This window comes from Oncorhynchus masou, unplaced genomic scaffold (genome assembly GCF_036934945.1).
Source record: "Oncorhynchus masou masou isolate Uvic2021 unplaced genomic scaffold, UVic_Omas_1.1 unplaced_scaffold_514, whole genome shotgun sequence".
NCBI classification, from domain to species: Eukaryota; Metazoa; Chordata; class Actinopteri; order Salmoniformes; family Salmonidae; genus Oncorhynchus; species Oncorhynchus masou.
In genome coordinates, this window is record NW_027011543.1 from 166,286 (window position 1) to 192,500 (window position 26,215).

General features: G+C 45.4%; 1 protein-coding gene across 1 annotated transcript in view; it reads left to right on the forward strand.

The window, feature by feature from the left end:
* The window catches only part of LOC135535775 (ankyrin-2-like), a 183,003-nt gene that overhangs the window by 152,708 nt on the left and 4,080 nt on the right, over positions 1-26,215 (forward strand). The window contains 4 exon segments of the mRNA XM_064962208.1: positions 226-1,169; positions 14,689-17,639; positions 19,710-19,793; positions 21,734-21,868. Coding sequence (XP_064818280.1) covers positions 226-1,169; positions 14,689-17,639; positions 19,710-19,793; positions 21,734-21,868 — 4,114 coding nt within the window.

Genomic DNA, 26,215 nt, shown 5'->3' on the forward strand with positions numbered 1-26,215 from the left:
TATCAATCTGTCATTCCGGTAGATCATCCGAATGTAATATTGTCGATACCTGATAGCTCCTCCAGATGATCATAATAATAACAATAATATTAATAATAATATATCATAATTATAATGATTGTAATAATTGTTGCTTATATTATATAGCCATATAGTATGTCTATTTGGAGTCTGCTAAAATGTAAATGTAATAATAACCCAGTGTTCATGTCATTCATGTTTCAGGGAGCTGAGCCCCAACCCGTGGACTTTGGAGGACACGGTAACAAGAGAGTCCACCACCGCCAGCGAGCAAGTAAGTCCCCCTCTGAACGTGATTGGAGCAGAAACATGGAGACTAGCGTCTCGGGTGTATGGCCCCCAGTACCAAACAAGAGACCAGCCTCAGGGCCAGCGCAGCAGAATTAGCAGTGGTCTGCTCCACCCTCAAATGGGCGCAACTGGGCCTCTGCCAGCTGGTGTTGACCAAATGTCCCCACCGGGGCGAGGCGAGGTTGAGCGTGAGCGCTGGCTGTCGCCGGAACAGCTCAGGATGTTGTCTCCCATCGTGATCAGTGACTTTGGTCTGAGTCTGTCAGAGTCTGAGCAGGCAGAGACAGACTTCAGAGAACTCTGTGTTGGGTTTAGGGAGATGCCACTGGACAGGACCCTGAACCCTAAAACCAAAGCCAGGTTCTCCAGAGAGGCCAGCACAGAAATCTATGACCACAGTCATTTAGCTGAGTCTGACTGTAGCAACGTGTGTTCGCCTGAGAACCGTAGTCAGGCTTGTTCGCCTCAGGACTGTAGCCATGGTCCGGCAAGTCTGGCCATGGCTGAGGAGGCTGACCAGAGAACAGTGGCTGAGGAGGCTGACCAGAGAACAGAAAAGCACATAGAAGAGATAACGGCTCGTTTCTACCGGGCCATGTACGGCTCAGAAGAAGTCCTGCAGGTCACTGAGATGGTCCCCGATCCCCCCAGGTCCGAAGACCGGTCAGAGAAACGCCTGGAGCTGGTAGCTCTCAGAAAGAACCAATCACAGGTGGAGACACAGCTGTCGTTTATTGACGAGCCAGGAGAGGGTTGTGCCATGGCTCACTACAGCATGGTAGAGCAAACCAACGTCCAAAAGAGCATTGTTCGGCCGAAGCAAAGTCCGGCAACCAGCGAGGTCACTCCGATGACACGTGACTCACCTGACAGGCACCCTAGCTTTATCACTGTCCGACCAGAACCTGATCACGTCATAGTGAGGGCAAAAACATCCGGCATGTTCATGCCAGTTACCCCCCAGTCCCCTGACCAAGACACAACATTGTATTCACATCTCACTAACTACAGACCTCTGACTCCTGATTCAGAAATGGAGTCCCTGTCACCTGACTCTCTACGGTGTCTCTCACCCATGGAAGATGGGTTCATAACTGTAGCTAGACTATCATCCCCTGAGTCTGTAATGTCCGTTGGCGCCTACAGGGCAATTTCGCCTGACTCCCCTCTCCGCGAGCGGAGGGTAATGTCTCCAGTTTCTGCCAGGGCATTCCGTGAAAGCAGGCCTCTTTCTCCTGGGTCGGATGAGTGTAGATTTTCATCCGAGGTTAAAGCCTACATTATAGAGAGTAGAGAACCGTCATACTCTCCTTCAGACATATACAAGGGTAAAAAGGATTCCTCTGATTCAGAGATAGCAGATAGCGCTCTTGGTACCCTCTCTCCTTCCCACACCGATAGCATCCGGAGTCCCTTCTCTCCTTGCTACCCAGATAGCATCCGGAGTCCCCTCTCTCCTTACCATTCAGACAGTGTTCTGAGCTCCCTATCCCCTGTGTCGTCTGAGGTGTTTTCTGATGACAAATGGTCCCCATCGCCAGAGTTGTATGAATTGGTGACTGAGAGTAGGACCCTGTCCCCGAACTCCACAGTACCTGAGTATGACACACCTGTACCTGACACACCTGTACCTGACACACCTGTACCTGACACACCTGTACCTGACACACCTGTACCTGAGACACCTGTACCTGACACACCTGCACCTGAGACACCTTTACCGGAGACTGATAGTATCATGATCCTAGGAGTCTATAGGTCGTGGTCACCTGGTCACCTGTCGTGGTCAGCTGTGACATCAGAGATGGGCTATGCAGATCTGTTGTTCACTGAGGGTAGAGCATCCTCCCCAGAGTCTGTTACTTCGTTGGATGAGTGTAGGCAGCTTTCACCTAACTCGCCGGCTCCTCAACACACACCCTCAGTGCTTGAGGAAAGTTCACTGTGTGATTCAATAGATAGATCCTTTTCACCTGAATATTTTACTTCAGACCTAGACTATTCTGAGCTCTGTCTTGAGGAATTGTATGCCGTGGAAAGACCTGATTCTCCTAATTCAATATTGTCAGAAGTAGATACAGTAGCTGAAAGAGACTTGGCAAAACATAGACCACCGTCACCGGGATCTGGCAGTCCAGATAGTGAAACAGAAATGGAATGGGAGTTCATCCAGTTGTCGTCCCTTCCTGAGCACAGATCTCAGATCTCCTGAGTCATTCGGTTCAGACAGTGATGGCGTCCTTATTTATCTTGACCATTTCTTAACTGACATGAGGCCACCTTCACCTAAATCTGATACGTTGTTGGATGATTGTAGGCCCTTCTCTCCCGACTCTCCACTTCCTGAGTTTAGTTTGCCGTTAGCTGAATATAAAACGTGTCCGTCGAGAAGTAGACCCTCCTCACCAGCCTCAGTAACATCAGTAACATCAGAATTTGAGTACTCTAGTCATGGAGAATCAGTAACTGAAAACCGATCGGAATCACCAGATCCGGGGATGTTACAAATTCCACAGTATAGAGCGAACTTCCTTGATTATGGAGTTCCTATGAAAAAATACTCATCGGCGATAGAAATTGGTGAATTGAAATTCAGACCCCTGTCACCAGAATCAGTAACTTCAGAAGATGGGTATTCCTTCCTTGAGCTCTTGTTTTCCGAGTCTAGATCATCCTCTCCAGAGTCTGTTGCATCATTTGATGAGTACAGGCCCCTCTCTCCTGACTCTCCAGTTCCTCACTTCATGCCTCAATGTTGCGATTTTTATTTGTCTTTCACTGGAAGTAGATGTTCCTCACCAGAATCAGTAGCTTCAGATATTGAATTCTCTGAGTTCTGTCTTGAGGAACTGTTTGCTGAAGACAGAGCAGATTCACCTGAATCATTTATATCAGAGAGTGAATTTGTTGAGTCAGTTGAAAGAGGTCTAATGAAACTCAGACCCTGGTCACCAGATTCAGTAACTTCAGAAGGTGATTATACCTTCCTAGAGCTCTTGGTTGCAGAGTGTAGACCATCTTTACCTGATTCTTCTACTTCAAATGACGAATATCGAGCTCTATCTCCTGATTCCCCAATCCCACAATTTAGACCCACAATAATTGAGTCGTCAGTGTCATTGTTTTGCAGATCTTCGTCACCTATTTCAGTAACTTCAGACATTGAAGGATCTGGCTTCTATCTTGGGGATTTTGTCAATGAAGAGAGGCCATATTCTCCAGAATCTTTTGTGTCAGAGAATGAATTCGTAGAAGCAGGTGAAGTAGGTTTGATAAAATTCAGACCCCTGTCACCAGAATCGGTAAATTCAGAAGATGGTTATACCTTCTTTGAGTTCTTGTTTGCAGATTCTAGACCATCTTCACCTGAATCTTTAACATTGTTAAATGGGTACAGGCCTCTCTCTCCTGACTCTCCTATTCCTGATTTCAGATCAGATTGTTGTGATTATTATTTGCTTTTCACAGAAGATAGATCTTCGTCACCACAATCAGTCACCTCAGACATTGAATTCTCTGGATTTAGCCTTGAGGAATTGATTGTTGAGGACAGAGCAGATTCTCCTGAATCAATATATTCAGACACTGAATTTCTGGATCAATTGGAAGAAGAACTTGTTCCAGACTTGCATGAATCAGCTTCTCTAGTTTCTGATTCTCTCCTTCACTCTGTTCTATCTGAAACATCTATTCACAAATTCATCTCACCTCCATTAGTCCAGTCTGAATCTGTGCACAGAGACACCAAAACAGACATGTTATCGTCCACAACAATGGCAACAGAAGACTCTGTTGAGGCTAAAACCACGTTACCAGTTGCAGCTAAAACAGCATTTATACAGCTTGACTTGAGTGATGAGAAATGTTTGTCGTTATTACCAGTCACTGTAATGATGCCAGTAAAGCAGAAGCCAGCTAATTCTCTTGATGAGGTAGATGAAGACAAGTTGAAACACCCAGATACATCTGAAGTCAATACTTTACCTCCTGCGTCAGTCTTTTCAGAAAGGGGTTCACAATTCAGACCTGGACATTGTGATTATTTTTTGGCATACAATGGGAGTTTTTCTCTGATACCTGAATCTGTAACAACATTTGAAGATCATAGACCTCTTTCTCCTGACTCAACTAATACACATTTCAGACCTGGACATTGTGATTATTATTTGTTGTACGATGTGTGTAGGTCTACATCACCTTTGTCTGTACCTTCAGATCTTGAATATTGTGGTTTGTACAGACCAGATTCCCCTTCAGATAGTGAATTTACAGTGACAGATCAAAGTAGCCTATCTGAGTATCGACCACTCTCACCTGAATCAATAGCTTCAGAAGGGGACTCTACCTTCCTTGAGCTCTTGTTTTCCGTGTCTAGATCATCCTCTCCAGAGTCTGTTGCATCATTTGATGAGTACAGGCCCCTCTCTCCTGACTCTCCAGTTCCTCCCTTCATGCATCAATGTTGGGATTGTTATTTGTCTTTCACTGGAAGTAGATGCTCCTCACCAGAATCAGTAGCTTCAGATATTGAATTCTCTGAGTTCTGTCTTGAGGAACCGTTTGCTGAAGACAGAGCAGATTCACCTGAATCATTTATATCAGAGAGTGAATTTGTTGAGTCAGTTGAAAGAGGTCTAATGAAACTCAGACCCTGGTCACCAGATTCAGTAACTTCAGAAGGTGATTATACCTTCCTAGAGCTCTTGGTTGCAGAGTGTAGACCGTCTTCATGTGATTCTACTACTTCAAATGAGGAAGATCGAGCTTTATCTCCTGATTCCCCAATCCCACAATTTAGACCCACAATTATTGAGTCGTCAGTGTCATTGTTTAGCAGATCTTCGTCACCTATTTCAGTAACTTCAGACACTGAAGGATCTGGCTTCTATCTTGAGGAGTTTTTCATTGAAGTGAGACCATATTCTCCAGAATCGTTTGTGTCAGAGAGTGAATTCGTAGAAGCAGCTGAAGGAGGTTTGATAAAAATCAGACCCCTGTCACCAGAATCGGTAAATTCAGAAGATGGTTATGCCTTCCTTGAGTTCTTGTTTACAGAATGTAGACCATCTTCACCTGAATCTGTAACATCATTTGATGAGTACAGGCCTCTCTCTCCAGACTCTCCTATTCCTGATTTCAGATCACATTGTTGTGATTATTATTTGCTATTCACAGAAGATAGATCTTCGTCACCACAATCAGTCACCTCAGACATTGAATTCTCTGGATTTAGCCTTGAGGAATTGATTGCTGAGGACAGAGCAGATTCTCCTGAATCGATATATTCAGACACTGAATTTCTGGATCAATTGGAAGCAGGACTTGTTCCAGTCTTGCATGACTCAGCTTCGCCAGTTTCTGATTCTCTCCCTCACCCTATTCAATCTGAAACATATATCAACAAATTCATCTCACCTGCCTTAGTCCAGTTTGAATCTGTGCACAGAGAAACCAAAACAGACATGTTATCGTCCACAACAATGGCAACAGAAGACTCTGTTGAGGCTAAAACCACGTTACCAGTTGCAGCTAAAACAGCATTTATACAGCTTGACTTGAGTGATGAGAAATGTTTGTCGTTATTACCAGTCACTGTAATGATGCCAGTTAAGCAGAAGCCAGCTAATTCTCTTGATGAAGTAGATGAAGACAAGTTGAAACACCCAGATAAATATGAAGTCAATACTTTACCTCCTGCGTCAGTCTTTTCAGAAAGGGGTTCACAATTCAGACCTGGACATTGTGATTATTACTTGTGGTACAATGGAAGTTTTTCTCCGATACCTAAATCTGTAACAACATTTGAAGATCATCGACCGCTTTCTCCTGACTCACCTAATACACATTTCAGACCTGGACATTGTGATTATTATTTGTTGTACGATGTGTGTAGGTCTACATCACCTTTGTCTGTACCTTCAGACCTTGAATATCGTGGTTTGTACAGACCAGATTCCCCTTCAGATAGTGAATTTACAGTGACAGATCAAAGTAGCCTATCTGAGTATCGACCACTCACACCTGAATCAATATCTTCAGAAGGGGACTTTACCTTCCTTGAGCTCTTGTTTTCCGAGTCTAGATCATCCTCTCCAGAGTCTGTTGCATCATTTGATGAGTACAGGCCCCTGTCTCCTGACTCTCCAGTTCCTCACTTCATGCCTCAATGTTGCGATTGTTATTTGTCTTTCACTGGAAGTAGATGTTCATCACCAGAATCAGTAGCTTCAGATATCGAAATCTCTGAGTTCTGTCTTGAGGAACTGTTTGCTGAAGACAGAGCTGATTCACCTGAATCATTTATATCAGAGAGTGAATTTGTTGAGTCAGTTGAAAGAGGTCTAATGAAACTCAGACCCCTGTCACCAGATTCAGTAACTTCAGAAGGTGATTATACCTTCGTTGAGCTCTTGGTTGCTGAGTCTAGACCATCTTCACCTGATTCTCCTACATCAAATGTCGAATATCGAGGTCTATCTCCTGATTCCCCAATCCCACAATTTAGACCCACAATAATTGAGTCGTCAGTGTCATTGTTTAGCAGATCTTCGTCACCACAATCAGTCATCTCAGACATTGAAATCTCTGGATTTAGCCTTGGGGAATTGATTGCTGAGGACAGAGCAGATTCTCCTGAATCGATATATTCAGATAGTGAATTTCTGTATCAATTGGAAGCTGTACTTGTTCCAATCTTGCATGAATCAGCTTCTCCAGTTTCTGATTCTCTCCCTCACTCTATTCAATCTGAAACATATATCAACAAATTAATCTCACCTGCCTTAGTCCAGTTTGAATCTGTGCACAGAGACACCAAAACAGACATGTTATCTACCACAACAATGGCAACAGAAGACTCTGTTGAGGCTAAAACGGCGTTACCAGTTGCAGCTAAAACAGCATTTATACAGCTTGACTTGAGTGATGAGAAATGTTTGTCGTTATTACCAGTCACTGTAATGATGCCAGTTAAGCAGGAGCCATCTAATTCTCTTGATGAAGTAGATGAATACAATTTGAAACACCCAGATACATCTGAAGTCAATACTTTACCTCCCGTGTCAGTCTTTTCAGAAAGGGGTTCACAATTCAGACCTGGACATTGTGATTATTATTTGTTGTACGATGTGTGTAGGTCTACATCACCTTTGTCTGTACCTTCAGATCTTGAATATTGTGGTTTGTACAGACCAGATTCCCCTTCAGATAGTGAATTTACAGCGACAGATCAAAGTAGCCTATCTGAGTATCGACCACTCTCACCTGAATCAATGACTTCAGAAGGGGACTCTACCTTCCTTGAGCTCTTGTTTTCCGAGTCTAGATCATCCTCTCCAGAGTCTGTTGCATCATTTGATGAGTACAGGCCCCTCTCTCCTGACTCTCCAGTTCCTCACTTCATGCCTCAATGTTGCGATTGTTATTTGTCTTTCACTGGAAGTAGATGTTCCTCACCAGAAACAGTAGCTTCAGATATTGAATTCTCTGAGTTCTGTCTTGAGGAACTGTTTGCTGAAGACAGAGCTGATTCACCTGAATCATTTATATCAGAGAGTGAATTTGTTGAGTCAGTTGAAAGAGGTCTAATGAAACTCAGACCCTGGTCACCAGATTCAGTAACTTCAGAAGGTGATTATACCATCCTTGAGCTCTTGGTTGCAGAGTGTAGACCATCTTCACCTGATTCTCCTACATCAAAAGACGAATATCGAGCTCTATCTCCTGATTCCCCAATCCCACAATTTAGACCCACAATAATTGAGTCATCAGTGTCATTCTTTAGCAGATCTTCATCACCTGTTTCAGTAACTTCAGACATTGAAGGATCTGGCTTCTATCTTGAGGAGTTTGTCAATGAAGTGAGACCATATTCTCCAGAATCTTTTGTGTCAGAGAGTGAATTCGTAGAAGCAGCTGAAGGAGGTTTGATAAAATTTAGACCCCTGTCACCAGAATCGGTAAATTCAGAAGATGGTTATACCTTCCTTGAGCTCTTGTTTGCTGAGTCTAGACCATCTTCACCTGAATCTATAACGTTGTTTAATGAGTACAGGCCTCTCTCTCCAGATTCTCCTATTCCTGATTTCAGATCACATTGTGGTGATTGTTATTTGTCTTTCACTGGAAGTAGGTGTTCATCACCAGAATCAGTCACCTCAGATGTTGAATTCTCAGGACTTTACCCTGAGGAATTATTTACTGAGGACAGACCAGATTCACCTATTTCCATCTGTTCAGGGGGCGGTGATGATGAGGATGATGGTAGTTTTCCTAAAACATCAGAGTGGGATGATGATGCAGGTTCTTTAGAAAAGATCAAAACTGTCCATTGGGCCTTCATACCTCAGTTCATGGTGTCTAAAGCTGTACAAACAGGCCTATCACTGGACTCGGATGAATCTTCATCCCAGCCAGTACATGAACTCTCTGAGGTGCGGCCTGTGTCTCCAGAATATAGACTAGTTTACAGGGCAGTTCCCATCAAACTAATGTCCCATTGGTATGACCCAGCGAATGAAGGTGAAACCTACGATAGTAAGACTGGTGTTTTCGAACATTCAGGACAAAGATACAAGGTTAGACAGGTTCTTGACTGTCAGAGGGAACATTGTGTGGATTTCAGGCCTGTTCAATTTCATGAATACAACCTTGGCATGCCTAGTGTCTTTGAAACCACAGCAGTTGAGGTGACAAAACAGGCTATCTCCCCACTACAACACTCTAACCTCACTGACCAGACAGTCACAGATACTTTGCATAAACCTCATTTGCTAATATCCCAGCCAGTAGAGACAGAAATCAGAACCCCTTCCCCCGTCTTAGCTGAATGGGAGTTCACCCAGTTGCCGTCCCTTCCTGAGTACAGACCTCTTTCTCCTGAGTCACTCGGTTCAGACATGGATGGAATCCTTTTCTATCTTGACCACTTATTTACTGACATGAGGCCATCTTCACCTGAATCTGTTGCGTCAGTGAATGAATACAGCCCTCTCTCACCTGACTCTCCAGTTCCCCACTATGGACCTAGAATCCAAGATGTTGTCATGACTGCAGAGCGTAGATCTTCCCTCTGTTCTGTTACGTCAGCCATTGAATTGTTTGGATTTTGTCTTGAGGAATCGTTTGCTGAGGACAGAGCAGATTCACCTGAATCAGTAACATCAGATATTGTATTCCCTGAGTTCTGTCTTGATGAATCGTTTGCTGAGGAGAGAGCAGATTCACCTGAATCATTTATATCAGAAGGTGAATATGAACATGAAGACGAGACACACACTAAATCCAGTCCTCTGCCACCTGAAGATGAGTACGCTCATTCTTTTGTTCAGTACTGGCTTTCAGAGTTACGGCCGTCCTCTGCAGAACCCATGATATCACTAGATGAGTTAGATGCTGCAGAAACAAGCCCATCTACAGAAATGGAGGATTCTGAATCACAGCCTGTTTATGAATTCTCTGAAGGAAATACATCATCTCTAGAATATAGACTGGTTTATAAGGCAGTTCCCTCCACTCTAATGGCTCATACATTTGACCCGGCATACCTAGGTGAAATGTACTTGAACAAATCAGGTGTTTTTGAATATGCAAAAGACAGACAGGCTCGAGAGATAATGGAGCGTCTGAAGGACAAAGAACTTGTCCTGGACAGGCCGGTCACACCAGAGTCAATAACATCAGAAGAGATTCAGTCCTTTTTGAATGATTGGTCTACTGAGTTAAGGCCAAACTCACCAGCCTCTGTTGCATCACATGATGAGCATAGGCCTCTCTCTCCAGACTCTCCTATTCCCCAGTTCATACATCAATGTTGTGATAATTATGTCGAACTCCCTGGCGATAGGTCTTCGTCACCTCAGTCGATAACGTCAGACGTTGAATACTGTGAATTATATCTCGATGAACTGATTCCTGAACACAGACCGGATTCTCCTGATTCCTTTTTGGCTGATAGTGAATTCAGAGACTCAATTGAACAGTTTTTTAGGAAATTCAGAACCTTGACACCAGAATCGGTAACTTCAGAAGATGGTTATACCTTCCTTGAGCTCGAGTTTGTAGAGTCTAGACCATCTTCACCTGAATCTGTAACATCATTAAATGAGTACAGGCCTCTCTCTCCTGACTCTCCAGTTCCCCAGTTCTTACATCAATATTGTTATTGTTATGGGTTATTCCCTGCTGATAGGTCTTCATCACCTGAATTAGTAACATCAGATATTGAATTCTCTGAGTTCTGTCTTGATGAATCGTTTGCTGAGGACAGAGCAGATTCACCTGAATCATTTATATCAGAAGGTGAATATGAACATGTAGACGAGACGCACACTAAATCCAGTCCTCTACCGCCTGACGATGAGTACGCTCGTTCTTTCGTTCAGTACTGGCTTTCAGAGTTACGGCCGTCCTCTGCAGAACCCATGACATCACTAGTTGAGTTAGATGCTGCAGAAACAAGCTCATCCACAGAAATGGACGATTCTGAATCACAGCCTGTTTATGAATTCTCTGAAGGAAATACATCATCTCTAGAATATAGACTAGTTTTTAAGGCAGTTCCCTCCACGCCAATGGCCCATACATTTGACCCAGCGTACAAAGGTGACACTTGTTTGACTAAGACAGGTGTTTTTGAATATGCAGGAGACAGAAGGTTTAGAAAAGTCCTGGATGGACCGCATCGATCTGGTGAGGACTTGAGGCCAGTAAGTGTTGAAGAACCTCCTCTTCATTCTGCTTGTCCAGCAGAGGAGGAGACAGTACAAGAGGGGTCCTTGCTAACAGTCCCTCATGTCACTGACCAGACAGTCACAGAAACTTTGCACGAACCTCATTTGCCAATATCCCAGCCAGTAGAGACAGAAATCAGAACCTCTTCCCCCGTCTTAGCTGAATGGGAGTTCATCCAGTCGTTGTCCCTTCCTGAGTACAAAACTATTTCGGCCGAGTCACTCGATTCAGACAGGGATGGAGTCCTTTTATATCTTAACCACTTCTTTACTGACATGAGGCCATCTTCACCTGAGTCTGTTGTGTCATTTGATGAGTACAGGCCCCTCTCTCCTGACTCTCCAGTTCCTCACTTCATGCCTCAATGTTGCCATTGTTATTTGGCTCCCACTGGTGATCGATCTTCGTCACCTCAATCAGAAACTTCAGATATTGAATTCTCTGAGGTCTGTCTTGAGGAACTGTTTGCTGAAGACAGAGCAGATTCACCTGAATCATATATATCGGAAGATGGACTGAGATTAGTAGATGAGTCAGACAAAGATATGAGCCAAGACAGACCAATGACACCAGATTCAACATCGGGAGAGAGCCTGTCATTTGTAGAAGACTGGTTTTCAGAGTTAGATTTAAAACCGTCCTCCCATGAATCCGTTTCATCACAAGAGGACCTCTCTCCTGACTCACCTGTCCTCCAATATGGAGCTGGTCTGTCTGTTGTTGTCGTGTCAACAGGAGAGAAGTGTTGGACACCTGAATCTGTGGTATCAGACTGGGATGAGTTTGGTCTGGAGGACTTGTTCTGTGCGACCAGAGCCTGTTCTCCTGACTCCATCTGTTCCAATACAGATACTGTTTTAACTCGGGGTGACGGTCAACGTTCTCCTCCAACAGACCAGGTTTCCACTGAACATGAACCTGAAATGAGAGTTGAAAGAGCACGCTTAAAACAACCCTCGGAATTAATAGATGCCCCTTTTAGTTTAGTTTTCCCAGTTGTTTGCCAAACCCACCGAGCAGTGGAAGCGTTTTTTTGTAGGGCCTCCTCCCCAGACAGCCACAGAGCAACCGTAGAGGATGTAGATTTAGATGATGTAGAGACTCACAGACCTCACCAAGCATCCTCTCAGTCGAGTCACGTGCCATCTGACAAACAAAATCTGGGATCTCCTGTTGCTGCTGTCAGGGCGGAGGAAGCAGTTCACAACAGACCTCAAGCAAGTCGTATGTCAATCCAAAGAAAAGAACACAGTAATGTCCCTACGTTGAAAGGAAGTGAAGCTCAACCCAAGATTGACGAGAAAAGCAAGCCCCTGAAAAGAAAGTCGATGAGAAAAACGGAAGACAGCCGAGTTTCTGCGCCGTCGGTAAGACCACGCACGTTCTCCGTCAGCAGGGAATGCCGTGACGCTTTCTAAAAACAATGAAGGCTGGAAGTGCGTAGTGCGTAGTTCGCATGTGTCGTGTAGGACCCTTAGGCTCAAGCTTTCACTAATGTGTTTTTACGCATAGCTTTAGGAGCTTGACACTCCTGCTGAGGCATGTTTGCATCAGCAATGCCGGAAGTGTCTCTGAAAGGCAACTAATGAACAGTAGTGAGACACGTTTAGTCTTAACGCTTCCTTCCATGGACTTCCTTCCTGTCACATGGTGTGTCCTCAAGCTAAAAATGGCTGACGAAATGTGACTTTATTCCCTTCTGTAGTGACCTACTTTAGACCAGAGATGTGCAGGCTCTAGTTAAAAGTAGTGCACTACGAAGGGAATAGGGTGCCATAGGGCCCTGGTTAAAAGTAGTGCACTATGAAGGGAATAGGGTGCCATAGGGCCCTGGTTAAAATTAGTGCACTACGAAGGGAATAGTGTGCCATAGGGCTCTGGTTAAAAGTAGTGCACTATATAGGGAATAGGGTGCCATAGGGCCCTGGTTAAAAGTAGTGCACTACGAAGGGAATAGGGTGCCATAGGGCCCTGGTTAAAATTAGTGCACTACGAAGGGAATAGTGTGCCATAGGGCTCTAGTTAAAAGTAGTGCACTATATAGGTAATAGGGTGCCATAGGGCCCTGGTTAAAAGTAGTGCACTACGAAGGGAATAGGGTGCCATAGGGCCCTGGTTAAAAGTAGTGCACTATGAAGGGAATAGGGTGCCATAGGGCCCTGATTAAAAATAGTGCACTACGAAGGGAATAGAGTGCCATAGGGCCCTGGTTAAATGTAGTGCACTACGAAGGGAATAGGGTAGAGTTTAGTAGGGTTGACAGTTGATTGCTTTGGAGTTTAGTAGGGTTGACAGTTGATTGCCTTGGAGTTTAGTAGGGTTGACAGTTGATTGCCTTGGAGTTTAGTAGGGTTGACAGTTGATTGCCTTGGAGTTTATTAAGTTTGACATTTGATTGTTTTGGAGTTTAGTAGGGTTGACAGTTGATTGTTTTGGAGTTTAGTAGGGTTGACAGTTGATTATTTTGGAGTTTAGTAGGGTTGACAGTTGATTGTTTTGGAGTTTAGTAGGGTTGACAGTTGATTTCCTTGGAGTTTAGTAGGGTTGACAGTTGATTGCCTTGGAGTTTAGTAAGGTTGACATTTGATTGTTTTGGAGTTTAGTAGGGTTGACAGTTGATTGTTTTGGAGTTTAGTAGGGTTGACAGTTGATTATTTTGGAGTTTAGTAGGGTTGATAGTTGATTGTTTTGGAGTTTAGTAGGGTTGACAGTTGATTTCCTTGGAGTTTAGTAGGGTTGACAGATGATTGTTTTGGAGTTTAGTAGGGTTGACAGTTGATTGCCTTGGAGTTTAGTAGATTTGACAGTTGATTGCCTTAGAGCTTAGTAGGGTTGACAGTTGATTGCCTTGGAGCTTAATCGGGTTAACAGTTGATTGCCTTGGAGCTTAGTAGGGCTGGCAGTTGATTGGCTTGACTGTCTTTCCTACTGTGGTATTCCTGCATTTCAGAGAATATTGTCCTGGAGAGAAGGCTTTCGGAGAATTCATATAAGAAATGTGCCCATCGCATTTCGATATAAGTAGGTGTATGTGTCAACAAGGTCGTGTTCTAATCAAATGAGTACGGCTGAACTGCTTCTATGTGTTGTACTGCTATTAGAAGTACAGTACTTCTGAGTACATGCAGGTAATGTATGTACAGTTCTGACAATACTATAGGTCTATTGGTTTGGCTCATCATTTTTGGTAATTTCATTAATTCATTGGAATGTTCATTTGAAATACATGATGTCATGATGGAACCTTGTTGCTGCATGTACATGTATTGTTCCTTTTTTCATACTATAGTTTCCTCAACAACATTAATCATTCATCATTGAGGTTGATAAATTCCAGTAACTTTACCAACATGACCTAATCGTGGTTGGAGGATTCTTGGATGATTCTTAGAATTCTTCCAACCCGGGATTCTGGAACACCTGGGATTTTGTTAGGGGAAAGTTACCGGAATTTTGAAACCCTACCTCCATCACAATCTCATTTATATATTTTTTCCCATTCCATCATTCTCATTCAGGTTTCAGAAGGATCCTCCATGGAGAATCTATCAGAACCCAAATATGTATTAGCTTTGGACCAGCCATCTACTAATAGACCTATCTCAAACAAAACACTCATGTCTGAAACCCAATCTGTGACTCCAGATCTCCAGATTCCAAATTCCTTTGTATTCAGTCCGTTAGCCCCTGAAATGACAATGCCCCCTGAGAAGATGAGGGTATCGCCAGAAAGTCCAGAAAAACGATTGAATCTGAACAAGGAGTCCTCTTCTTCCGAAACCAGTGCAGTGTTACCAGACCTTTTCAGCCACGACGCCAAAGACAGCCAAGGTGATGAAGCACAATCGTCAGGGAGCAATCTAGAAGCACCCCCGGAGTCAGGGGCACCCACCCAGCTTGATCAGCTGCTGTCGGAATTTGAAGAAATCAAACGGGAATTCCGACCAGAAACTCTAGAACCACTGGACTCACCTCTTTCGGAAACCAGCGAAGGGGGTCTTGAAGATCTACAACCTTATGTTGAGTTTGAGGAACTCTTATCCGATGGATATCCCACTGAGGGTGAGGAAGAGATCTCTAGTCCAAGTCCCTCATCCCCTATTCAGATCACATGGGAGCCGGCTGAAATAAGCGTAGTGGCCTCAGTGCCGACCGATCTCTATGAAACCGACCCGGAGGTATTTGGGGTGACCGCAGATCTAATCAAGACCTTCCCAGAGCCTATCCAAGTTACATCTGATCCGGTTCAGTTGAGCCACTTGGAGTACCTGCAAACACACAGAGCAGGAAAATCAGATCTCACCGGTTCCATACCTCTGGTTAGCCCCACAGCTGCTACCAAATCCGTCGGAACACCGGAATCTCCAGAACCATGCCATAAAGTTCTAGAACTGTCATCAGAATCAATTTTTCCATCTCAAAAGGTCCAGTCACTCGAACATGAGGATGCTGCTGTTTTTACCGAACCTTCAACTGTAGAAGAACATCGGATCAGTCTCCCACAGCAGGACCAGGAGACAGTTGATGAAGAATATGACAACTCCAAAGAAACATCAAGCATTCAAGCTGCAGTCAAAAAGGCATCTATTGAACAAAGCAAAGTATTGTGCGAATCTGGGGGATTAATCACTGAGCCCAGCCAATTGGTAGATGAAACATGCATGAGCACTACCCCAGAAGTTGTGTCACATTTATGGGATAGCACTCCCCCTGAAACCCTTGAATACGATGAGCAGTCGCCCCAGTCGCTCTCTGACGTGACTCCAGAGACCGTCACCGTCTCCAGGCACTTCAGCTTCGAGGAGTTGATCCCTTACCAGAGTCATAGGTACCTCAACATGCTCTCTGAAGAGCTCAAGCCAAATACCAGTGAGCATCCATCAGAGAATCCAGTCACCCCCGTAGAGGAAGAGTTCAGTCCTCCAGTCACCCCTGTTGAGGTAAAGTCCCATGTCTCCCAGCCCGGTCCAGTAGAACCCAGGGCAGAGATGGTGTCAGCCCAGCCTGGTCCAGTAGAACCCAGGGCAGGGATGGTGTCAGCCCAGCCTGGTCCAGTAGAACCCAGGGCAGAGATGGTGTCAGCCCAGTCTGGTCCAGTAGAACCCAGGGCAGAGATGGTGTCAGCTCAGCCTGATCCAGTAGAACCCAGGGCAGAGATGGTGTCAGCCCAGCCTGGTCCAGTAGAACCCAGGGCAGAGATGGTATCAGCCCAGCCTGGTCCAGTAGAACCCAGGGCAGAGATGGTGTCAGCTCAGCCTGATCCAGTAGAACCCAGGGCAGAGATGGTGTCAGCCCAGCCTGGTCCAGTAGAACCCAGGGCAGAGATGGTGTCAGCTCAGCCTGATCCAGTAGAACCCAGGGCAGAGATGGTGTCAGCCCAGCCTGGTCCAGTAGAACCCAGGGCAGAGATGGTGTCAGCCCAGCCTGGTCCAGTAGAACCCAGGGCAGAGATGGTGTCAGCCCAGTCTGGTCCAGTAGATCCCATGGCAGAGATGGTGTCAGCTTACCCTGATCCAGTAGAACCCAGGGCAGAGATGGTGTCAGCCCAGCCTGGTCCAGTAGAACCCAGGGCAGAGATGGTGTCAGCTCAGCCTGATCCAGTAGAACCCAGGGCAGAGATGGTGTCAGCCCAGTCTGGTCCAGTAGAACCCAGGGCAGAGATGGTGTCAGCCCAGCCTGGTCCAGTAGAACCCAGGGCAGAGATGGTGTCAGCCCAGCCTGGTCCAGTAGAACCCAGGGCAGAGATGGTGTCAGCCCAGCCTGGTCCAGTAGAACCCAGGGCAGAGATGGTGTCAGCCCAGCCTGGTCCAGTAGAACCCAGGGCAGAGATGGTGTCAGCCCAGCCTGGTCCAGTAGAACCCAGGGCAGAGATGGTGTCAGCCCAGCCTGGTCCAGTAGAACCCAGGGCAGAGATGGTGTCAGCCCAGCCTGGTCCAGTAGAACCCAGGGCAGAGATGGTGTCAGCCCAGCCTGGTCCAGTAGAACCCAGGGCAGAGATGGTGTCAGCCCAGCCTGGTCCAGTAGAACCCAGGGCAGAGATGGTATCAGCCCAACCTGTTCCAGAGGTTACAGCATCAGCCCATGATGAAGAGTTCTCCATGGAGTTCAGCCTCCCTCCTGAGTATGCTGAGGCATCCTCCTCTATCCACAAACCCAATCCTCCGGCCTACGCAGAAGTCATACGAGGCAGCACAACTTGGCACTTATACGAAGACTCTGACCCGGAGACTTACTTTGACTGCAAACAGGGAGTCTCAGACTTCTCCGAGATGGAACCTGACGAACTGAAGAAGAGGGAAAGTTCAGGGGTTGGCCAAACCCAAGGACAAGCGGACCATTCAGGAGCCCTGGGGAGAAAGTACCAGAAGCCGACGACGGCACTTCCGGTTTGCTCCGCAGTGCGCAAACACGAGCATGGAGTCCTGCTGTCCTCAGGGAGTGAGGATTATGACGACGCACCTTATGATGACATCAAGGAAGAGAGCGAAGAGCTGGCCCAATCTCCCGGCACACACAGAGACGACTCAGCCTTTTACCAGGCTCCTCAGGAGCTTCCTCCTCTCAGATCAGCAGATGATGATGACTCCCTGGACAGGGTGAGATGACTGTTGAGAAAATCCTCCCGCCATTCTTACCCATCTCCTGCTATCGCGTGCTCCAACCCCTTATCTCCTGCTCTAACTCTCTATCTCCTGCTCTAACCCTTATCTCCTGCTCTAACCCCTTATCTCCTGCTCTGACCCCTTATCTCCTGCTCTAACCCCATATCTCCTGCTCTAACCCCATATCTCCTGCTCTAACCCCTTATCTCCTGCTCTAACCCCCTATCTCCTGCTCTAACCCCTTATATCCTGCTCTAATCCCCTATCATCTGCTCTAACCCCCTATCTCCTGCTCTAATCCCTATCTCCTGCTCTAACCCCCTATCTCCTGCTCTAACCCCCTTATATCCTGCTCTAACTCCCCCTAAGAGGGGAGTAATCAGGGTAGTGATGGAGTCCAGGTTTTCCTCATGATGCGGTGCAGGTGTACGTAATGAGGGTTGCCAGGTGTGCGTAATGAGGGTTGCCAGGTGTGCGTAACGAGGGTTTCCAGGTGTGCCTAATGAGGGCTGCCAGGTGTGCGTAATGAGGGTTGCCAGGAGTGTGTAATGAGGGCTGCCAGGTGTGCGTAATGAGGGTTTCCAGGTGTGCATAACGAGGGTTGCCAAATGTGAATTCTTATATCTGACCCAGTGATGTGTGTATTTCGTGTATATTTAACTTTTTCACACTGGAGTCTTGTCTTGTGTTGTAATAATCTCTTTGTTTCATTTTTGCTGTGTTGGGATGCTGTGTTGAGATGCTGTATAAGGATGCTGTGTTGGCTTGCTGTGTTGAGATGCTGTGTGGATATGCTGTGTTGGGTTGCTGTGTTCGGAGGCTGTGTTGAGATGTTGTGTTAAGATGCTGTGTTGGGTTGGGTTGCTGTGTTGAAATTGAAAAACCCCCACTAATTATCATTTTCCGTTGCAAAACATTTTAAAACGCTTTCCTGTTGTGTTTCCTCATGAATCCGATCCTTGTAGTCCCCCGTGGGTCCCAAATGGAACCCTATGCCCTATGTAATGTACGATCTATTGGTGTCATATACACTATATAGGGAACGGCGCCCCCTGTGGGGAATCAGTGTAATAACAGGCCTCAGCGCCCCCTGTGGTGAATCAGTGTAATGACAGGCCTCAGCGCCCCCTGTGGTGAATCAGTGTAATAACAGGCCTCAGCGCCCCCTGTGGTGAATCATTGTAACGACAGGCCTCAGCGCCCCCTGTGGTGAATCAGTGTAACGACAGGCCTCAGCGCCCCCTGTGGGGAATCAGTGTAACAACAGGCCTCAGCGCCCCCTGTGGTGAATCAGTGTAATAACAGGCCTCAGCGCCCCCTGTGGTGAATCAGTGTAACAACAGGCCTCAGCGCCCCCTGTGGGGAATCAGTGTAACAACAGGCCTCAGTGCCCCCTGTGGTGAATCAGTGTAATGACAGGCCTCAGCGCCCCCTGTGGTGAATCAGTGTAATAACAGGCCTCAGCGCCCCCTGTGGTGACTCAGTGTAACAACAGGCCTTAGCGCCCCCTGTGGTGAATCAGAGTAATAACAGGCCTCAGCGCCCCCTGTGGTGAATCAGTGTAACAACAGGTGTCAGCGCCCCCTGTGGTGAATCAGTGTAACAACAGGCCTCAGCGCCCCCTGTGGTGAATCAGTGTAACAACAGGCCTCAGCGCCCCCTGTGGTGAATCAGTGTAACAACAGGCCTTAGCGCCCCCTGTGGTGAATCAGTGTAATAACAGGCCTCAGCGCCCCCTGTGGTGAATCAGTGTAATAACAGGCCTCAGCGCCCCCTGTGGTGAATCAGTGTAACAACAGGCCTCAGCGCCCCCTGTGGTGAATCAGTGTAACAACAGACCTCAGCGCCCCCTGTGGTGAATCAGTGTAATAACAGGCCTCAGCGCCCCCTGTGGTGAATCAGTGTAACTACAGGCCTCAGCGCCCCCTGTGGTGAATCAGTGTAATAACATGCCTCAGCGCCCCCTGTGGTGACTCAGTGTAACGACAGGCCTCAGCGCCCCCTGTGGTGAATCAGTGTAACTACAGGTGTCAGTGCTGACTGTGTGTCTGTCTCCCTCTACAGCAGGGTGAGATGACAGACATCCCTCCCCATACTGTGACAGAGGAGCAGTACACAGATCAACATGGACCCGCGGTGGTCAGAAAGGTAATCATACGTGGAAATGAATACCATGTTTGGTTCCTGTCATTCATTCATTACATCAGAGTTTCCCAATCCTGGCCAGTGGTGTGAAGAACTACTTATTAAGTCGGTTTTTTGGTGTATCTTTACTTTATTATTTGTATCTTTGACAACTTTTACTTCACTACATTCCAGTAGATAATAGAAAATAGAAAATAATGTACTTTTAATTCCATCCATTTTCCCCTGACATCCAAAAGTACTCGTTACATTTTGAATGTTTAGCAGGAAAGGAAAATGGTCCAATTCACACACTTATCAAGAGAACATCCCTGGTCGTCCCTACTGTCTCTGATCTGTTGGACTCTCTAAACAGAGAACATCCCTGGTCATCCCTACTGACTCTGATCTGGAGGACTCTCTAAACAGAGAACATCAATGGTCGTCCCTACTGACTCTGATCTGGAGGACTCACTAAACAGAGAACATCCCTGGTCATCTCTACTGCCTCTGATCTGGAGGACTCACTGTACAGAGAACATCCCTGGTCCTCCCTACTGCCTGTGATCTGGAGGACTCTCTAAACAGAGAACATCCCTGGACATCACTACTGCCTCTGATCTGATGGACTCTCTAAACAGAGAACATCCCTGGTCATCCCTACTGCCTCTGATCTGATGGACTCACTAAACAGAGAACATCCCTGGTCGTCCCTACTGCCTCTGATCTGGAGGACTCTCTAAACTGAGAACATCCCTGGTCGTCCCTACTGACTCTGATCTGGAGGACTCACTAAACAGAGAACATCCCTGGTCATCTCTACTGCCTCTGATCTGATGGACTCTCTAAACAGAGAACATCCCTGGTCATCCCTACTGCCTCTGATCTGATGGACTCACTAAACAGAGAACATCCCTGGTCGTCCCTACTGTCTCTGATCTGATGGACTCTCTAAACAAACATGCTTAGTTTGAAAATGATGTCTGAGTGTTGGAGTGCGCCCCTGGCTATCCGTGAAATTAAACAAAAACAAGATTATTATAGTTTGCTTAATATAAATAATTTGAAATGACTTTTGATACCTAAGTGTTATTTAAGACCAAACACTTTTAGACTTTTACTCAAGAGGTATTTTACTGGGTGACTTTTACTTGAGTCGTTTTCTATTAAGGGATCTTTATTTCTACTCAAGTATGAAAATTGGGTACTTGTTCTCCCATTGGTCCTGGGGACCCAAAGTGGTGCACATTTAGTTTATTTTGCCCCACCCCTGATCACACACCTGATCACACACCTGATCCCACACCTGATCACACACCTGATCACACACCTGATCCCACACCTGATCACACACCTGATCCCACACCTGATCACACACCTGATCACACACCTGATCACACACCTGATCCCACACCTGATCACACACCTGATCACACACCTGATCACACACCTGATCACACCCCTGATCACACACCTGATCACACACCTGATCACACACCTGATCACACACCTGATCCCACCCCTGATCACACACCTGATCACACACCTGATCACACACCTGATCCCACACCTGATCACACACCTGATCCCACACCTGATCCCACACCTGATCCCACACCTGATCACACACCTGATCACACACCTGATCACACACCTGATGTTACTCATCAACTCATCAAGCCTTTGATTCGTAGAACCAGGTGTGTTAACTCAAAAGCAAAAAAACACAAATGTGCCTTTGGGTCCCCAGTATAGAAACACACTACACTACAACATGTCTCCTTTGGGTCCCCAATATAGTGTGTGTGTGTGTGTGTGTGTGTGTGTGTGTGTGTGTGTGTGTGTGTGTGTGTGTGTGTGTGTGTGTGTGTGTGTGTGTGTGTGTGTGTGTGTGTGTGTGTGTGTGTGTGTGTGAGTTACCCTAACCTGTTCTGTGACCTTTGCCCTCTGCCCTCTCCATCCAGACTACCCGTGAGGTGAACCGCCAGGTGATGTCGAGTGAGGGGTCGCAGAGGGAGGAGGGGGGTGCCTCCCCGGGGGAGGAGGGGGACGGATGCTCCAGAGTGGTCGAGGGGAGGAGCCACAGAGATCTCTCAGAGGTGAGGGTGTGTATATGTGTTTGGCAGGGTTGGGGTCAATAGCAGATCAATAGCGGAGGTGGATAAAGATGACAGCCCCCATTTATGACAGCTACAGTTGTCTGTGTTGGTTCTATTTCCCTGTATAAACAGCTACAGTTCTCTGTGTTTGGTTCTCTTCTCCTGTATAAACAGCTACAGTTCTCTTTGTTTGGTTCTATTTCCCTGTATAAACAGCTACAGTTCTCTGTGTTGGTTCTATTACCCTGTATAAACAGCTACAGTTCTCTGTGTTGGTTCTATTTCCCTGTATAAACAACTGCGTGATCCCACTTTTAGTTTCAACATGCTGGAAATGTTAGGAGAAAAAAACAATGATTGTACTGCTTTGTTGCCACATTGAACCATATCGCGCTCCGTAGTTTCAAAAGGAATTGGACAGAACTTAAACAATGATGTCATATCTGAACTCTACCGATCTTTGTCTTTGTGGATGTTTACCATTCCACGCAGTTCAGGAAGTGTACACTGTAATACCAATTCTGTTTCCTGTTCTCTCTTTTTAATGCTTTTCAATGAGGACAATGTGGAATTGGAATTCGTTTTCCATTTTGAACAGACTGGAATTGAAATAGAATTGTGCCCAAATCAAATCAAAGTGAATTTGTCACATGCGCTGAATACAACAGGTAGTAGACCTCACAGTGAAATACTGAATACAACAGGTGTAGTAGACCTGACAGTGAAATGCTGAATACAACAGGTGTAGTAGACCTCACAGTGAAATGCTGAATACAACAGGTGTAGTAGATCTTACAGTGAAATGCTGAATACAACAGGTGTAGTAGACCTCACAGTGAAATGCTGAATACAACAGGTGTAGTAGACCTCACAGTGAAATGCTGAATACAACAGGTGTAGTAGACCTCACAGTGAAATGCTGAATACAACAGGTGTAGTAGACCTCACAGTGAAATGCTGAATGCAACAGGTGTAGTAGACCTCACAGTGAAATGCTGAATACAACAGGTGTAGTAGACCTCACAGTGAAATGCTGAATAAAACAGGTGTAGTAGACCTCACAGTGAAATGCTGAATACAACAGGTGTAGTAGACCCCACAGTGAAATGCTGAATACAACAGGTGTAGTTGACCTCACAGTGAAATGCTGAATACAACAGGTGTAGTAGACCTCACAGTGAAATGCTGAATACAACAGGTGTAGTAGACCTTACAGTGAAATGCTGAATACAACAGGTGTAGTAGACCTCACAGTGAAATGCTGAATACAACAGGTGTAGTAGACCTTACAGTGAAATGCTGAATACAACAGGTGTAGTAGACCTTACAGTGAAATGCTGAATACAACAGGTGTAGTAGACCTTACAGTGAAATGCTGAATACAACAGGTGTAGTAGACCTCACAGTGAAATGCTGACTACAACAGGTGTAGTAGACCTTACAGTGAAATGCTGAATACAACAGGTGTAGTAGACCTCACAGTGAAATGCTGAATACAACAGGTGTAGTAGACCTCACAGTGAAATGCTGAATACAACAGGTGTAGTAGACCTCACAGTGAAATGCTGACTACAACAGGTGTAGTAGACCTCACAGTGAAATGCTGAATACAACAGGTGTAGTAGACCTCACAGTGAAATGCTGACTACAACAGGTGTAGTAGACCTCACAGTGAAATGCTGAATACAACAGGTGTAGTAGACCTCACAGTGAAATGCTGACTACAACAGGTGTAGTAGACCTCACAGTGAAATGCTGAATACAACAGGTGTAGTAGACCTCACAGTGAAATGCTGAATACAACAGGTGTAGTAGACCTCACAGTGAAATGCTGAATACAACAGGTGTAGTAGACCTCACAGTGAAATGCTGAATACAACAGGTGTAGTAGACCTCACAGTGAAATGCTGAATACAACAGGTGTAGTAGACCTCACAGTGAAATGCTGAATACAACAGGTGTAGTAGACCTGACAGTGAAATGCTGAATACAACAGGTGTAGTAGACCTCACAGTGAAATGCTGAATACAACAGGTGTAGTAGACCTGACAGTGAAATGCTGAATACAACAGGTGTAGTAGACCTCACAGTGAAATGCTGAATACAACAGGTGTAGTAGACCTCACAGTGAAATGCTGAATACAACAGGTGTAGTAGACCTCACAGTGAAATGCTGAATACAACAGGTGTAGTAGACCTTACAGTGAAATGCTGAATACAACAGGTGTAGTAGACCTTACAGTGAAATGCTGAATACAACAGGTGTAGTAGACCTTACAGTGAAATGCTGAATACAACAGGTGTAGTAGACCTTACAGTGAAATGCTGAATACAACAGGTGTAGTAGACCTTACAGTGAAATGCTGAATACAACAGGTGTAGTAGACCTCACAGTGAAATGCTGAATACAACAGGTGTAGTAGACCTTACAGTGAAATGCTGAATACAACAGGTGTAGTAGACCTCACAGTGAAATGCTGAATACAACAGGTGTAGTAGACCTCACAGTGAAATGCTGAATACAACAGGTGTAGTAGACCTCACAGTGAAATGCTGAATACAACAGGTGTAGTAGACCTCACAGTGAAATGCTGAATACAACAGGTGTAGTAGACCTTACAGTGAAATGCTGAATACAACAGGTGTAGTAGACCTCACAGTGAAATGCTGAATACAACAGGTGTAGTAGACCTCACAGTGAAATGCTCCCTCCATCAATACAACAGGTGTAGTAGACCTCACAGTGAAATGCTGAATACAACAGGTGTAGTAGACCTTACAGTGAAATGCTGAATACAACAGGTGTAGTAGACCTCACAGTGAAATGCTGAATACAACAGGTGTAGTAGACCTTACAGTGAAATGCTGACTACAACAGGTGTAGAAGACCTTACAGTGAAATGCTGAATACAACAGGTGTAGAAGACCTCACAGTGAAATGCTGAATACAACAGGTGTAGTAGACCTTACAGTGAAATGCTGAATACAACAGGTGTAGTAGACCTCACAGTGAAATGCTGAATACAACAGGTGTAGTAGACCTCACAGTGAAATGCTGAATACAACAGGTGTAGTAGACCTCACAGTGAAATGCTGAATACAACAGGTGTAGTAGACCTCACAGTGAAATGCTGAATACAACAGGTGTAGTAGACCTTACAGTGAAATGCTGAATACAACAGGTGTAGTAGACCTCACAGTGAAATGCTGAATACACAGGTGTAGTAGACCTCACAGTGAAATGCTGAATACAACAGGTGTAGTAGACCTCACAGTGAAATGCTGAATACAACAGGTGTAGTAGACCTCACAGTGAAATGCTGAATACAACAGGTGTAGTAGACCTCACAGTGAAATAATGAATACAACAGGTGTAGTAGACCTCACAGTGAAATGCTGAATACAACAGGTGTAGTAGACCTCACAGTGAAATGCTGAATACAACAGGTGTAGTAGACCTCACAGTGAAATGCTGAATACAACAGGTGTAGTAGACCTCACAGTGAAATGCTGAATACAACAGGTGTAGTAGACCTCACAGTGAAATGCTGAATACAACAGGTGTAGTAGACCTCACAGTGAAATGCTGAATACAACAGGTGTAGTAGACCTCACAGTGAAATGCTGAATACAACAGGTGTAGTAGACCTTACAGTGAAATGCTGAATACAACAGGTGTAGTAGACCTCACAGTGAAATGCTGAATACAACAGGTGTAGTAGACCTCACAGTGAAATGCTGAATACAACAGGTGTAGTAGACCTCACAGTGAAATGCTGAATACAACAGGTGTAGTAGACCTCACAGTGAAATGCTGAATACAACAGGTGTAGTAGACCTCACAGTGAAATAATGAATACAACAGGTGTAGTAGACCTCACAGTGAAATGCTGAATACAACAGGTGTAGTAGACCTCACAGTGAAATGCTGAATACAACAGGTGTAGTAGACCTCACAGTGAAATGCTGAATACAACAGGTGTAGTAGACCTCACAGTGAAATGCTGAATACAACAGGTGTAGTAGACCTCACAGTGAAATGCTGAATACAACAGGTGTAGTAGACCTCACAGTGAAATGCTGAATACAACAGGTGTAGTAGACCTCACAGTGAAATGCTGAATACAACAGGTGTAGTAGACCTCACAGTGAAATGCTGAATACAACAGGTGTAGTAGACCTCACAGTGAAATGCTGAATACAACAGGTATAGTAGACCTCACAGTGAAATGCTGAATACAACAGGTGTAGTAGACCTGACAGTGAAATGCTGAATACAACAGGTGTAGTAGACCTCACAGTGAAATGCTGACTACAACAGGTGTAGTAGACCTCACAGTGAAATGC